The 12,383-nt window shown below is 41.7% G+C and overlaps 1 protein-coding gene across 1 annotated transcript in view; it reads left to right on the top strand.

Moving 5' to 3' along the window:
- gria3a (glutamate receptor, ionotropic, AMPA 3a) overlaps positions 1–12,383 on the top strand; it is a 67,465-nt gene that overhangs the window by 37,110 nt on the left and 17,972 nt on the right. The window contains exons 5-11 of the mRNA XM_080041639.1: positions 3,013–3,066; positions 3,346–3,507; positions 4,182–4,349; positions 4,931–5,035; positions 7,333–7,440; positions 9,351–9,557; positions 10,951–11,324. Of these exons, the coding sequence (XP_079897765.1) occupies positions 3,013–3,066; positions 3,346–3,507; positions 4,182–4,349; positions 4,931–5,035; positions 7,333–7,440; positions 9,351–9,557; positions 10,951–11,324 (1,178 nt within the window). The remainder of the gene's footprint in view (positions 1–3,012; positions 3,067–3,345; positions 3,508–4,181; positions 4,350–4,930; positions 5,036–7,332; positions 7,441–9,350; positions 9,558–10,950; positions 11,325–12,383) is intronic.

Below are 12,383 nucleotides of genomic sequence, written 5' to 3' on the forward strand. Positions count from 1 at the left end.
CAGTGTTGCAGGTTTCTTAGCTCACTTACAGGTTCTCTTTTTCCTCAAGCTGTTTGTAGGAGCTCGTTTTTTGAGGCAATGCATTCTGACAGAGAGGAAGATAGGAGTGCTGTGAGCTTTTTCCAGAAAGTAAATAGCAGAAAAATCACTCGAAAACATAGAATATGTCAATATGATGAATCAGTTATTATAGCGGTTTAATTTTTTTATGTTTACAATGAAAACACTGACTTAGGTGAAACCAGAGTGATACTGTAAATATCAGAATGGTTGAACAAAGTCATACTTTTTTCTTATTTTTACCTCACCATTGCTTGGATTCAATTTGATTTATTTCAAAAGGTTTCATGTTTATGTTATATGTGAAATGGTAAAAAAGAACGGGATAGGATTTTCCACCATCTGATAATCTCATAACAGATGAACTATTTATATTTCAATTTGAATGATCAAAATATAGAATGGAAACTGAAATTTACACAATATAAGTCACACTGGCAGGAGTTACGGAAACTAAAATGATTTTGTTATGCTTTGTGATTACTTACACATTATTACCTTACCTTATTATGATCATTGCTGCCATTAAAGCATTTTACTATGCACTATAGATACACTCCAATACATTTAGTGTAGCGCCTGTACAGCTCTCAGTTTGCCATTGCTTCACTGATTTTTTGTGTAAATACAAACTACCATCCAGAATAATTTCTTCCTCTGAATCACCAGCCAGATTCCTGAACTTCAGAAGCATTATCAGTCTCTGCTCTGGCCGCCAACTCAGTGACTGCAGCTGCCAGGGGTATTTTCTTCTTTATTTCATGCAAGTAGTCAAATAATTTTCAGGTTGTCCCTAAAAGAAAAACTTGACAAACAAAAGCAGCAGGAGGGTAAATGAGGTGAACAAAATCAACAGTGAATATCTACGAGGCAATAGATGCTAAAATGCAATGGCTTTACATAATAGTTTTAAATTAGTTCTCGTATTTCCGGATTAAAATGTTTGAAATATTAAAATCAGGGCTACAAACGCTTGCAGCATTTTTGCAGTTTGATAAACTAAGACGCATACATTCTGTTTATATAACCTTCAGAGTTGCATTCAATAAAATATTTACCTCCCCAGTCCTCTACAGCAGAGACACCCAAATGAAATAGGAACTAAACCACCTTATATTGTTTGTTTATGTGTGCCTCGTGGCTACGTTGAGCAATACATGTTTACAGTTGTTTGTATTCTAACAGCTAAACAAGGATTTGGTTAGAAGCAGCAGTCGAGGTGCTACTTTTAGTTGCTCATAACGGAAGTGTGAAGTTTGCGCTGTGTACTTTTTGCCTGAGTGTGTTGCTGACAAACGGGAGTTGCCGCCCAGTCACTCCGGGCACTGTAGCTTCATTAAGTGCTCGTGCTGTGTTCTTGCTCTTGGGTCACTGCGGTTCCCTCTCACATGGATGAATAGTAAAAGGAAAAGCTTTGCAAGACACTTTGGTAGACAAAAAGCAGGAGAGCTGTCAGGAGTTTTAGATTATGAGTGAGAAAAAAGGTGCTGGATTGTGGGGCCTTTAGAGTCTGTGGTGGAGGAGCAGGATGTAGAACACAATGAAATAATTTTGCATATCAGGGCAAGGTAATTGGATTAATTGTTACATTTCTCAATGCATAAGCCGGTCGGAAGACAAACTTTGCAGCATCAAGGACGTTCCCTCTCCAGAGACAATTAGGAGACATTAAAGCAGGAGATGGTTTCAAAGTGTGTACGTGTGAATAGAAGCACAGGAATGAGAAAGGTCAGGACCTTAAAAGTCATTTTCAGGTTCAAAATTATATTTTGGGATTTCACAAGAAGCGGTTTTCATGATGTAGTATTAAAAAAAATATATATTTCTCACAGTGCCTTGCTGGATCTTCTTTTTTCATCCTCTGCTCTGTTTGGCTCTGTATCAAAATAGAGAAAATGAGAGTGGGTTGTTTTTTCTCATACTAGGAGTGTCAAACCGGGGACCCATATGAATGTTGATAAACCATGAAAAAGTGCATTTTGCATAAAAGGGGACCTTTAAAGAAAAACATTGGAAATTGTTTAAGAGTGAGCACCACAGAGATGCATGTCCAGGTCAGTATAAAAGGCCTCATCTGCATTCAAGTCCTCTGATAAAAATCTCTCCCACATCACTATCACTGTGGACATTTAACATGTGGATGATTTCAGTGCCTCAGTATACTTCATATCAAAACTGTGTGGGAGTGCAGAATGTGAAAAAACAAAAACAACTATCCACCCACCACTGTATCTTTTTTGAAGCTTCATCCTCTGCGAAGGAGAATCAGAAGCAAGGGAGACGCGGGGAGAGAGAAAGTGACTTGCGTGTGAAAGAGCGAGTGAGAGAAGCCAGCGCTTGGCTGTTTGAAGGGGTTGAAAGAAATCAGCGAGTGCAGCTCTTTTTCTCTCTCTCTCTCTGTCTCTGTGTGTGTGTCTGCTCGCTCAGACAGGTGGCATACAACGGTTTTTGGGTTTAATTAAGTCTTGTGTGCGGAGCAGGAAGAGGCCCACTGTAGAGCACGGCAGCTGCAGAGAGACAGAGAGAGAGAGAGAGAGAGAGAGAGAGAGAGAGAGAGACAGAGAGAGAGAGAGAGAGAGAGAGAGGGAGGTTTGCTGGAGCCGTGACCTTATTTAACATGTTGAAGTTAATGGAAAGGAACAAGCACTGTCATCACAGTTTCCCGCTTATCTCTCTCTCTCTCTCTCTCTCTCTCTCTCTCTCTCTCTCTCTATTTCTCTCTCTCTCTGTGTCACACACAGAAATGTAGAAATGTGCTCGCACGCTCCCTCGTGCCCTCCCAAATGTCACTCTAAAATGTCTCTCTTTTTTCAAAGTTTTTCTTTCTTTCTACCAACTACTCTAGATGTATGAGGGTGAAGGTCTTTTGTAGTACTTCTGAATCTCTCAGCCCTCTCTGTGTTATGATATGTGAATGTGACCCGCTGTGTGTCTCCTAATTCAACCTTGTAGGTGGTGGTCTCGGGCAAGAACGGCAGAGGATACCACTACATCCTGGCCAACCTGGTGAGAGCTCGCAACATTAACCAATCCAACACAATACCCAGAACAAGCACACACTGCTACTCGGTGTGATGCAATGCACTGCAAAGGATTGCAACACTCCAAGCGGGATAGTCGAACTTGCCAATAAGTAGTAATGATAGACTTATAATTGAGTGTGTGTAGTTAAACAGAACTCAGAGATACGCTGGCTGATGATGAGCAAGCTTAAGCACTTTTCTTTGCTGCTAATGATTCCGGGCCTCCACTACCAGCCAGTCACTTGTGCTCTTTTGCTCCCAGGGTTTTTCCAACATGAGCCTGGACAGGGTGATTTCTGGTGGAGCCAACATCACAGGCTTCCAGATCATCAGCCCAGACAGCCCAATCGTCCAGCAGTTCCTCCAGCGCTGGGAGCGCCTTGATGAAAGAGAATTTCCAGAAGCCAAAAACACTCCGCTCAAGGTCAGTGAGGCATATACTGTAGCTGCCGATGCCGCAGTTCCATTTTTATTCCAGATACACTTTTTTTTCTCTCTCCCACCTCCTCCCCCTCTTCTTCAAAGTTGTAACGTACAGTAGTAACTCCGCTGAAAACTGAAAACATATGTCAATACTTCCATTGAGACATTGCTTAAATAACTTGTCACCTGCTTGTCCTTGAATAGAGGCAGCTTTTATACTCGTGTCACTTAGAACGCTTTCATTCCCTTACTTACTTCCTTCCTTTTTTTTTTTTTTTTTTTTTTTTTTTAAGGGACAACACACAAACATGAGCACCAGAGTCTATCATGAAAAATTATTCAGATTAAGCTGTACAGGCTCATTTTCATCTTCAGTCCCTGGTCAGTTGATAGCTTAAAAGAAAAAAAACATAAAAAAAAACTACAGCAATACAACATATAAGCAAAACAAAACAAGAACACATGAACATAGGCAAGTAAAATGAACCAACCACTATTCCAGACCATAACAGCTTGGCAGGTTGGTGGCGTGTGGAAACCTAAAACAAGAAGCATATAGACACAAATAAAAAGCATATAAACATATAGCCCACTTAAACACACAAGCACACCAGCAAGGTCTGTGAAACTTCTGCAAGAGATAATAACCTTCTCTGTTTTTGGCCTCTCTCTCAGTACACGTCAGCGTTGACCCACGACTCCATCCTGGTGTTAGCAGAGGCCTTCCGGTACCTTCGGCGCCAGCGAGTGGACGTGTCTCGAAGGGGGAGCGCGGGCGACTGCCTAGCCAATCCCGCCGTGCCCTGGAGCCAAGGCATCGACATCGAGAGAGCCCTCAAAATGGTAGGACTGACGGAGCTCATCATATCTGTGAACAGCTGTGCTTTTTCATTATAGAGTTTGTCTATTTAAAAAAATAAAAAAATCCTTCTTTGAGATTCCTGGTCAAATCTTAAAGGGTCACTGAACAGTAAGCCACAACTCCACAAACCCTTACCTTACAAATATACAGTAGTTATTTGTGACCATTATTGGGAAGAAAGTGCTGTCACACTGAATACGCCCATTCCTTACAAACGCATCATCAAACTACTAAAATGTGGGCAATGTGAACAAACTGTGTGAACAAATTGTCTAAGCAATGTTTCCGTTACTTTAAAAAATCTGTCACCTCCACTATGTTTGAACAATCATACAAACTCATTCCCCTTTCCACATTGACCCAATAAGTCCAAAATCACACTTTCCTGCCGCAACACTAGGCTCTCCAATATACATACTACATGGTGCCATTCGAGCTAGTATTATTTTTACTGCTATTTGGACACGTTTTATATAGACCATTTGTGGCATGTTTTCATGTGTAGTTTGCCTCCTGTATGTTAGGAACAGCTGTTGTCATTTTTTTTCTTGGTGCCTGGCAGGTCCAAGTACAAGGTATGACAGGGAACATCCAGTTTGACACATTTGGTCGAAGATCTAATTACACGATGGATGTGTACGAGATGAAGTCGGGAGGCGCCAGGAAGGTAAGTGAGCGTATAGCCCTCGGTTACATCCATCATAATTGAATCAATGCCTAATGAAATACTCTAAGCAGGATTAGCATATGATATAGACATTAGCACTGTATGTGTTGAACCCACTTACATAAATAGAGACAAGTTTCAAGCAGCTCCTAGATATGGATTTAAATTTTTCTCGGCATGTTGGCAGTATATACGAGCAGTAGGGTTGATTCTGATTTGGCAGGAGCCCAGTCTTGCAACGCCAGTCTGAATCATGTGAGCTCTCGTCCAGATCTCAGTTGAGCCTTTGCAGATGGACGTTAAACCAATCTACAAACTTTTTTCGGGGAGCGGTAGTTTGATGAGACGTGACTATTTATTGCTGCACACTTATTCCCGAAACAGGTTATGGTCCATAATTGAGAAGAATCGTGGTGCTTCCAAAAGATCTGCCATGTGTTTCCTACTAATTTGCTAAAACCCCTTACTGTTGCATCAGGCATTTGAAGGCGTAATGGGGATGCCTGAAGGAAGAACTGTCAATCTCTCCAAATGACTAATGCCTATGGAGTCAAGGCAGACAACAACAGGCAAAGTTTAACTTTTGGGCTTGCTTTTTAAGATTTTAAATAGCTGATAGTTTGTTCATAGCGTATGTATTGTTTATTTGATTGGGACTTTTAAAAGTTCACTCACAATTCTTTCAAACATCCATAACAATGAAAACTCTCAATTAAAACTCACTATATTGAGGCTGATAGGATAGTTAGCAGCTCTTGTAGGGCAGGTTTTCAAAGCTTCAATCCCCAACACGGATACCTGCATCAGCCCTAGGTAGCATTAAAATGCAACTAAAATAGCATTTTTATTTCATGCAACAGCAGAAAAGTATGGTCTGTTAATTAGATGTCCTTTGTCATTTTTTAAGGGAGTCAGGATGGAAATGTATATTCCTGGTCATATAGCCAATAAAAACGTCAGACACATCTAACACAGAAGAACTGGGAGTCGTTGCACACATTACCCGTCAGCTGCAGGGTGTCTATTTGGTCTCCTAGCATGGACACGTCTTATAGTAGACAAGCAAGCAAACAGGCCCCAAACAAGGGAAGAAGTGCACTTCGCTTCAGAAGAGTAATTAAGCTGCTCGGCTTGACAGCTGTAGCAATTGTCAATGTCTGTTAGTTTAGATGCTGAATGATTACGCCCTGAATGAAACGCTGTCTACCCCCTTATTAGCTTGTAAGCTACACTGACCAGAGCAAGTCTGTTCATAGACACGAGCACCGAGGCTAAAAGTTCATTTCTGAAATATGTCCCAAATTTTCCCTTTTGGAATATCAGAAAAAAAGACAAAACAAACAAAAAACTAATGGCGTAGACTTTTCAAATTTCAATTGGACTTTTACACTCACGTATCTCCCGATTCTGCACTGCAGCCACATGATCCCTCAGTGCTCTGCTGTAATTTTGGGGCCTTTGTATAACCGGCCAGGCCATAATCCTGCCTTCAAAAGGCACACACACACACACACACACACACACACACACACACACACACACACACACACACACACACACACACACACACACACACACACACACACACACACACACACACACACACACACACACACACACACACACATCCCTGACTAGCTCCATGACCATGAACTCTGACAAGGTCCCCACAAAAAGCTGGCACCAACAGGAATTGTCCTCATACTGTCCACATAGTTCAACTCACAAGGCGACACACATCACAGCTCCACAGCACATCCAAACTCAGGGTGAGACAATCTGCAGTGACAACAGAGTGAGTACTGTGCATCATAGGAGTGGGAAAAGGAATAAACATATTGCAGCAAGTGGAATCATCGCGGGCTGGGTAGACACAGGCCAGTGTTTGTTTTCGTGTTAGATGAATCTATGTGTATGCCATGTGTCGTATTAATGGAACAGTGGAACAACCTACTGCACTGGCTGGATGAGGTACATTTATTCTATTAGCTTTGTCTTGTTAGTACTAATCTGATCAATTTTTGAGTGCTCTATTGGTCCTGCTTTCTTATTATGCTAGAGAACATTTGCTGAGCCAGGAATTGCTCACGCCTACTCTGCTGAAGTGTACAGTCCAGGTGAAGTGAGAAGCACCACTACAAGCTTTTTATAACATCGTACAACATGCAACACCAACACTGTGTCTCTGTTGTGTTGCACGGATAGAGCCAACTCGCACGTACTTGGGAGGCTCTACTGTTAAGATGTCTTATTTCTGTTTCTTGTAATAACTGTGAAACCTCTGTGTCGTTTTTCAGATCGGCTACTGGAATGAGTACGAAAAATTTGTATATATAATGGATCCGCAGGTCACCAACGAGTCCTCTTCTGTGGAAAACCGAACAATTGTGGTCACTACTATTATGGTACACTCCCAAGCAGGTTTTTAAGTGTTTTACATAAACGATTTCTGCCACTCAAGGTCAAGGTTTCCATTGTTGCAATCTGTCCTGGGCGGGTAGAATTATTTTGTTTTTGAGTTGCTTTCCATCCACTCACTACATGTTGAAACAGTCGAATCACAAAAGAGTGTTTCAACTGTATCCGTGTGGGTGCCAAAGCATTTTATTTTCTTATATTACGGTGGGCTGTTGTAGTAGTGATGCACAATAACGGCATTGGTAATGATAACTTTAGAGATAGACTCCATTGTAAGTAAAAAAAAAAAAAAAAAAAAAAAACGTTTCCCTCTCATCAAGTAAACCGTCAGTGACGCTCTGGTGAATGATCTGCACACACGGAGGACATAAACCGCTGCAGGCTGCAACCTTCGGCGGCTTATCTCTTTGCTCAAATTTACTTCCACTTTGGCACTGAATTGTAATGTATCTATTGTAGGCATCTCTTAAGACCAGCATATCAGGCTCAGGGCCAGACACAGTGTTTAGTCAGACAGACAGACAGCAGCGGCAGGTTAGTCATCATCAGCCATTTTTAAATGTAAAATAAGGTGCTCCTTATCTTACATTTAAAACCATGGCCTCTCTTTCCTTCTGACTTTGCCTATTGTGTTTTCATCTTAGGCAAATTCAGAACGCAATGGTCATACGTTCTCATTTCAATGTGAAGAAAGTCATTGTCCTCATGAGCAGGCTTTAGATAGAACAGGAAGGACAGACAGAAGAGTAGTGTCATTCCATTATTTTCTCACCACCGGGCATGCCTTTGGTTTGAATAAAGACGACTATTATTTTAGACACATCACAGTCATGTCATGAACCTCATGTTGCTTTTCTTACGTTCCATAAGTTCAAAGAAAACGGCATATTTAATAATACAAGGTCATCCTGCTATCATAAGAGATTATTGAGATTATTTTATTTTTGTCTTCTTCAACATTGTACATGAACGCAGAATGAAAGAGACAGTGAAGGACTAGTTCAAACGACAGCGTATAGAGTAAAGACTGAAGAATGCTTCTACTGGGAGTCGAATAACCTCTGAAAAATATGTCACTGCCACTCGACAAAGTATATCAGAGTTTCTGAGGTGCCGTAATTTAACCTAAGGAGACTTAACGGCAAACATTTGGACATTTTTACATTTGGAGGAACTACATGACATATTTTATTAAAAGTCAAGGCACAGAGGTGATGTGGAATAGCCAAACGGCATAATCAAGGCAATGCGCAGATTTTTATCGTGATAGTCACAAATGTAGGCTTAAGTAAAATGAATCAGTGTGATATTATATTTGGTCACACAACGTCTCTGCTGATGTGGCTCACTTAATATTTGTTAGAAGAATGAATTAAGGTGTTTTTGATGCTTCACTGACGGTTACTTCATGAACTGGAAAGGTGCGCCATTCAGCTTGTGCCCCTTACCCCCAACCCAAACCCCAACCCCAACCCCAACCCCAACCCTACTCCCCTATCGCCCATTGCTACAGATTTAGATCCTGGATGAGGTTGGCATGAGGGAGTCCCAGAAACTTGCACTGCCTCGTTTATATATGTGTTAGATGCTCCTCTCCTTTCCCGCTGGCCCAATCAACTTCTTAACTCCACTATAGCGGCCCCGCTTTTTAACTCAGTCCAGCCCACTCTATCCTGATAACATGCCTGTCACTGATTCAGCGTATATAGCTCCTTTTCTAGCCTCTACTCTGTTTGTATCTCTATATTTCCCATGTCTGTTTGTTTGTCGCCCCCGGCATGTCCGTGCATGTACCACCAATCAAGGCCTTTGTTTTGACCCGTGCGGTCTGGCCACTTGTTGGATTTGTGCTTTCTCTTACAGTGAGTGAACTAAACCAACTATGTTTAATTAACAGGAAGCTCCGTATGTGATGTACAAGAAAAACTATTTGACGGCGGACGGGAATGACAGATACGAGGGCTACTGTGTCGATTTAGCTTCTGAAATTGCGAAACATGTGGGGATAAGATATAAGCTGTCAGTAGTTCCCGATGGGAAGTACGGAGCCAGAGATCCAGAGACCAAGACGTGGAACGGGATGGTGGGTGAACTGGTGTATGGGGTAAGTGCCGGTGTAGCTCACAAGAGAGAAGGGGTTAACTGTTCATCTATCATTACGTGACCCAACCATCTGATTTAAACACATTATATTAAAGCATACAGCTCAATGTTTTTCCTCTATTTGTTCAGAAAAGTGGTTTTATAAAACTCACTCAGACAATTGTTTGGCCCATGCAAGATGTAGGCCCACACGTTTACAGTAAATGTTACCATGTAAAAATGTAAACAGGTCTATGCCATTACCAACACAGGATGAATGTGAACGCTGTTTTCCTAAAGTAGTGAAGATGGCAGCAGCTTGTGAAAAAGCCATTTTAAATCATTATAAAATAAATCCCTAGTTGATGCAATCAAGGCCTGTCCTGTCTTACAACGGAGAATTCACAGATGATGCTGACAATCAGTCTTGCAAACGAAAAAGAATTCATCCGATTTAAAACATGGTGTACAAATATGTCGGTCAAAGTCGGTCTGAGTGAGTTTTTCTGAAATCTTTTCAACTGTGAAATGGCCTACGCTGGTTTTTATCATGCATCTCTTGGCTCACTCACGCCCGAACACGATGATTTGCATCTTTTATGAGACCTCGGCTGTTGAATGTATAATGTGGGGGGGAAAAATTCTTACATGGCAGACAGAAATCTATACAGATCTGTATGCAGAGCAAAGCTTCGGTGCAGGTTTCTCAATCTGAGACGAGCAGTTCCTTCCAGAGCCCTCTGCTCTCCTGCAGCCCTCGCAGTATATACAGTATAGCGTGTAGCAGACAAAAGAGATGACCCCCCCTCCACAGACACACACACACACGCAAATGGCCATCATAATCTGCCATGTGAATCCTTTGTGCCAAATATTTCCAGATTTAAGTTCCGATACAATACAACGTTCCCCTCACAGTGTCTCACTGCCAACGCTTGTCATAGCAGTGAGACGCTAATTAATGAGCCTGTCAGTCGTTTGCAGAGGATCTGATGGAGGCGAATTTAACAGGCTGATTCACATTTCATGGACTGCTTAGATAAGCTCCCCCACCTCTGCCTTCTAACCCCCTTCCGCTTGATTCACGGAGGAGATTTGGATGGAGACAAAGACATTAGGCAACATTAATGCTGAGTGACTCATTACTTTTTGGTATATTCTTAGCTGCTGCATTTCCCTGTGTCCAATCTATTTGCATTTCCATGACTTCTCTGAAGTCTGCCTGGCCGTGTGTACAGTATGTGGACAGTGTGCCTTATATATATTTATATATATATTCATGGTTATTGTGTTGACTCTGTGCTCATCAATATTTAATTCATCAAATCCATATGGAACACTTTGATTGGTTATTTATGGTTTTGTCCTGTGAGACTAATTCTCAGTGTGCCTGTTTTTTTTTTACATCTTCACAGAGAGCTGACATAGCCGTGGCTCCTCTAACTATAACGTTGGTACGGGAAGAAGTGATAGACTTCTCTAAGCCCTTTATGAGCCTGGGCATCTCCATTATGATTAAGAAGCCTCAAAAGTCCAAGCCCGGCGTCTTTTCCTTCCTGGACCCGCTGGCCTATGAGATTTGGATGTGTATAGTGTTTGCCTATATCGGCGTGAGCGTGGTGCTGTTCCTGGTGAGCCGCTTCAGCCCTTACGAGTGGCACCTGGACGAGAACGATGAGGTGAAAGACCCTCAGAGCCCGCCAGACCCCCCCAACGACTTTGGCATTTTTAACAGCCTGTGGTTCTCCCTGGGCGCCTTCATGCAGCAAGGATGCGATATCTCACCAAGGTTGGTTCGTTGTGTCTCACTTTATCCAACCGCCATTACCACCACCTTCTCAGTTGTCCTCGCCATCTCTCTGCATTTTACATACATGCTTCCATCCCATGGTGCATATAGGTTATTTTGAGCTTTGCTGCTCCTCCACCTCACCCCATTGCTTCACCTCACCACACTACTACTACCCTTTTTCTCCCATCTTTTTCCGTTGTACATCCATTTATCTTGATGCTGCATGCTGGCAGTGAGGCTTTTTTTTTTATTTTATTTTTTTTTTACAATCCACAAAATAACTTATGTCCACCATGCTGAGGGCTGTAAAATGCAAAGGGGTCATTACATTTCACTCTGCTACTTTCACTCAAGTAGCCGTCCGACTTTTCTCATGACTCTTGGAGGGTTACCGTGTTTTTGCTGCATGTCTCATTTTACGGTCATCAACTCGGTGCATATAATGTATTTTGTGCAGCACCATAACTGCATTTTTTTATTTATTTTTTGCCATTACACCAGCCATCTGCTCATCCCCTCCATTCATTTATTCATTCTTTACTCATCACTGTTGTGGTGTACCTCACTTCTGCTTCTTCAAGGATTCTTGCCTCTGTCATCCTTTCTTCTGGGACTTTTGTTTGAAGGTTGTTGAGAAGCAGGTTGAAGGGCAAAAAAAAATAATTCAAGGAGACGTTTTTACAGATGCAGATTAGTCATGGAATGGAGTGATTAATGATATGTGACTAAAAAATATGGGTTTTTCTGGGTGGGACATTTGACATCCTTTCAGAGTTTATTATGATCAATTGGAAGAAACAGTTGTAAGACAGGTACAAAATACATGCAAGTAAAACCTGCACACGTTAAGTAACAACACCAAAAAATATACATGATAATATAACAAGAACAAAGTCTCTAGTTTGATGACACCGTAAAGTAAATGAATGAAAGCCGACAAAAGACCAATGTATCTAAATGGCTTGCTACTGTCCATATTGGATCCTCAACTGCTCAGTGGTATGTCAGCATGTTAAGGTGTCCGATAACTGGAGTGAGATAGATGATCGTTTACGT

This window comes from Ammodytes marinus (genome assembly GCF_949987685.1).
Source record: "Ammodytes marinus genome assembly, chromosome: 14".
NCBI lineage: Eukaryota > Metazoa > Chordata > Actinopteri > Uranoscopiformes > Ammodytidae > Ammodytes > Ammodytes marinus.